General features: G+C 49.4%; 1 protein-coding gene across 1 annotated transcript in view; it reads right to left on the bottom strand.

The window, feature by feature from the left end:
- The window catches only part of Sap18 (Sin3A-associated protein, 18kDa), a 6,373-nt gene extending 5,904 nt beyond the window's left edge, over window positions 1-469 (bottom strand). The window contains exons 1-2 of the mRNA XM_013012228.1: window positions 312-469; window positions 28-137 (exon numbers count right to left, since the gene is read on the bottom strand). Of these exons, the coding sequence (XP_012867682.1) occupies window positions 28-137; window positions 312-383 (182 nt within the window). The 5' untranslated portion in view covers window positions 384-469. The remainder of the gene's footprint in view (window positions 1-27; window positions 138-311) is intronic.
- Window positions 470-3,980: the final 3,511 nt, after the last annotated feature.

Here is a 3,980-nt window from a genome sequence, read left to right as displayed (position 1 = left end):
CGCAGCCCCCGCCCGGGCCGCGCTCACCAGGTGTAGATCTGCAGCTCGCTGGACGGCACGTTTCCGCGGGAGAACTCGTCCATGCGGTGGTGGCGGCCGTTGTTGGTGGTGAAGACCCGCAGCAGCAGCGGGCACGTCTGCGGAGCACAGGAGGAGAGGGCGAAAGTGACCTTTCCGAGGCGCTCGCCGCGGCCTCCCGGGAGCTCCGGGAGCGACCACAACAACAAAATGGAACCAGGCCTCCCCCCCGCACCCCGGCCCCGCCTGCGCCTCGCACCAGCCCGCCCCCTCACACCGTGCGGGGCCCTCACCTTCTCACGATCGATTGGCTTCTCAGGCTCCTTCTTGATTTCCTCCTGGGTAACGCGCGATTCCACCGCCATCTTCCTTCTTCGGCCTGGGAGCTGATCGCCGTGACCTCCGACCCCAGCGGCGAGCTTGAGCCTCAGCTCTCTCGCGAGAAGCACGAGGCTTTTTAGAGGGCCGGGGGTGGGGCGGGACGGGGCGGAGTTAGGGCAGAGTCGGGAGAAGAGGCGTGGCGTCGTTTGGCGCATGCGTATTCGCTGTGCGCTGGAGTGCACGTCCAGAGCGCCTGCGCAGCTCCGGGAAAGGCCGGAGTGCGCATGCGTGCGGAGGGACGCCTCTCGGAAGCGCCCTGTGGTGGCTTAGGAGTGAGTCGTGTTGTTTGTGTTGAAAGTTCCCCGAGAAAAGAGACATGCGCGTAGTAGGCAGTGAAGGACGGGAACGCCGCGCCGAGCGACGTTCTCTGCGGTCCGCACAAACAAAATGCCGTTCTCTTCCTTCCGGTAGGCGGAGGTGGACTCTCCCGCGAAGGCGGCGCGAGGGCTTCTCCTTTCGAGCAGGTCTTGTGGAAGAAGCTGGAACGGCCGCCCGCCGGGGCTCGAGCCCGGAATCCTAACTCAGAGAAGGAACGAAAGGACTGACTGGTGAGGAACGGGACGGAAACTTCCAGGTTAAATCGAAGCATCCACGGCATGCCGGGAGGTGGTGCGGCCCAAGGCTTGGCCGACCGGCGGCTTCGGACGCGTGAAAGGTGTTCCAGCAAACCATGAGTCGAGGATGCGTGCTGGCTGCTTGAGATGTATGGTTTGTGAGGAGGACGCTTGGGGTGTGTTTTGGTAAACATGAGTTAAACCCCTCACAAAGGGAAAATCCGGAATGCGGCCTTTGCTTCCAGACTTACTGCTTTGCTTCCTGGAAATTTCTATTTGTGATTTTTGCCTGATCACTGTCACCACCCGAGTAGTGGAGTGTAGTCCTGCGTGGCTAATACACTCCTTGACCTTTTTACCTGAGTCAGTGGATGCATTTGCTGGGATTCTACAGTAACTAGAGGCTGAGATCTGGGGGGGGTCAAGGTTCAAAGTTAACCCCGGGCAGAAAAGTCCCCTCGAGACTCTATCTCCAATAAACCACTCAGAAACCGGAAGTGGCACTGTGGTTCTAGTGGTAGAGTGCTGGACCAGCAAAAGAGCTCTGGGATAGTGCCTGGGCTCTGTTTTCAAGCCCCACGAGCGACTTAAATAAGTAAATTATAGCTGTGCATTTTAGGTACTTCTGTTTGTGTACATTACTTTTTTAAAAATTGTTGAAACTGGGCACCAGTGGCTCACGCCTGTAATTCTAGCTACTCAGGAGGCTGAGATCTGAGGATCACCATTCAAAGCGAGCCCAGGCAGAAAAGTCTGTGAGACTCATCTCCAGTTAGCCACCAGAAAGCCTTAAGTGGTGATGTGGCTCAAGTGGTAGAGCACTAGCCTTAAGCTGAAGAGCTCAGATACAGTGCCCAGGCCCACAGTTCAAGCCCCACGACCGACCCCCCCCCCAAAAAAAAAGTATTAAATGTGCTTAGGATGAAATGGTGGCATGCATGCAATATTCAGTGGTTTTTTAGATAGCATTTCAGTCCCTCCCCGGTCTGATTTTTATTTTTTTGGCCGGTCCTAGGGCTTGAACTCAGGGTCTAGGCTCTGTCACTGAGCCTTTCTGTGCTCCAGGCTAGCATTATGAGGACTCAAACCCAGAAATTCATGCATGCTAAGAAAGCACACTACCGCTAAGCCACATACCAAATCTTTTTCAAAACTTCCGTAGTGTGAACATCTGACACAAGAGGGCACTCTAATCAATTAAAAGAAAAACTCCACAAATGAAGAAATAGCCCTCCACCCCAATCCTGGGGCTGAGCCCGGTCCCTGAGCTTCTTTTGCTCAAGGCTCTACCCCTGGAGCTACAGTGCCATTTCCAGCTTTTTCTGATTAGTTAATTATAGGTCAGAGCCTCATGTACTTTCCTGCCCCATCTGGCTTCAAACCACCATCCTAAGATTTTAGCCTCCTGAGTAGCTGGAATTATAGTGCCTGGCAAGCAATACTTTCTTTTTTTTTATTTATTTTTTTGGGGGTCCGGTCGTGGGGCCTGAACTCTGGGTCTGGGCGCTGTCCCTCAGCTCTTCAGCTCAAGGCTAGCGCTCTACCATTAGAGCCACAGCGCCACTTCAGGCTTTTTTCTTTTTGCTTATGTGGTGCTGAGGAATGGAACCCAGGGCCTCAGGCATGCAAGGCAAGCGCTCTACCACTGAGCCACCTTCCCAGCCTTTCTTTTTTTTTTTTTATCGGTCATGGAGCCTGAACTCTGGGCCTGGAAGCTGTCCCTCAGCTCTTCAGCTCAAGCCTAGCACTCTACCACTTGAGCCACAGTGCCACTTCCAGCTTTTTCTGCTTATGTGGTGCTGTGGAATCGAACCTAGGGCCTCATGCATGCAAGGCAAGCACTCCAACACTCCACATTCCCAGCCCGCAATAAAATTTTATTGGTGATGTCAGGGAGATTTCATTTCTTAGATACAAGATCTCATTTTTGAACCTTTCCAAATCATTAAAATGCAGTTTTCTAATACTGTGAGTCAGTAGAAATGCAGTTGTTTTAGACTAGTTAGGATAGTTTTTCAGCATCCTACAATCCAAGGCTAATATTTGGCTTTGTCATACCACATTTAAACACAAATTATACCTGGGCACCAGTGTCTCATGCCTGTAAGCCTAGCTACTCAGGAGGCTTAGATCTGTGGATCACAGTTCAAAGCCAGCCCAGGCAGGATAGTCTATGAGACTCTTATCTCCAATAAACCACCAGAAAACCAGAAGTGGTGCTGTGGCTCAAGTGGTAGACCGCTAGCCTTGAGCTGATGAGCTCAAGCCCCATGACCAACAAAAAGCAACAACCAAAAAAATATTTTAAAAAACCACAAATTATATTATTTAAGTGTGTGCATTACTTTATTTTCATTTTTTAAGTCAGTACTTGGGCTTGACCTCAGGGTTTTGTGTTCTTGCTTAGCTATATTGTTTAGCTTTTTCTGCTTAAAGCTGGTATTCTGGTGGTTAATTAGAGATAACAGACTCACAGGGACTTTTCTGCCTGGGCTGGTTTCAAACCATAATCCTCAGATCTCAGCCTCCAGAGTAGCTATGATTACAGGTGTGCGCCCCCAGTGCCCAACTTTTATTTACTTTTTTATTTTGATTAAAAACTAAGGCCAGGTGCCAGTATCGGCACAAAGAAAAAAGTTATAGATCATACATTTGGATCTCCTGGGGAATTATTAAAGTTTTTCAAATTTCTAAAATGATACTCTGTCAAGTAAATCTGTAGCATACAGAATTTATAAGCACAATATTTTCAGAGTTCTATTCCAGTAAGAATTGTAAGCAAATAATCTCAGTAAAGCTTGTTACAAGAAATAAAAGAACCAATGGAATAGAATTGAAAACCCAGAAATGAACCTACAGACCTATAGCCATCTAATCTTCAATAAGGGAGCTAAAAAAATAGAATGGAAAAAAGACAGCCTTTTCAGTAAATGGTGCTGGCAAAATTGGTTAATTACTTGTAAAAAACTAAAGCTAGATCCTTATATATCACCGTGCACCAGAATCAACTCCAAATGGATCAAAGAC

The sequence above is a fragment of the Dipodomys ordii genome, unplaced genomic scaffold (genome assembly GCF_000151885.1).
Source record: "Dipodomys ordii isolate 6190 unplaced genomic scaffold, Dord_2.0 Scaffold1, whole genome shotgun sequence".
In the NCBI taxonomy this organism is placed as follows: Eukaryota; Metazoa; Chordata; class Mammalia; order Rodentia; family Heteromyidae; genus Dipodomys; species Dipodomys ordii.
This window is presented reverse-complemented; position numbering and strand designations above follow the sequence as displayed.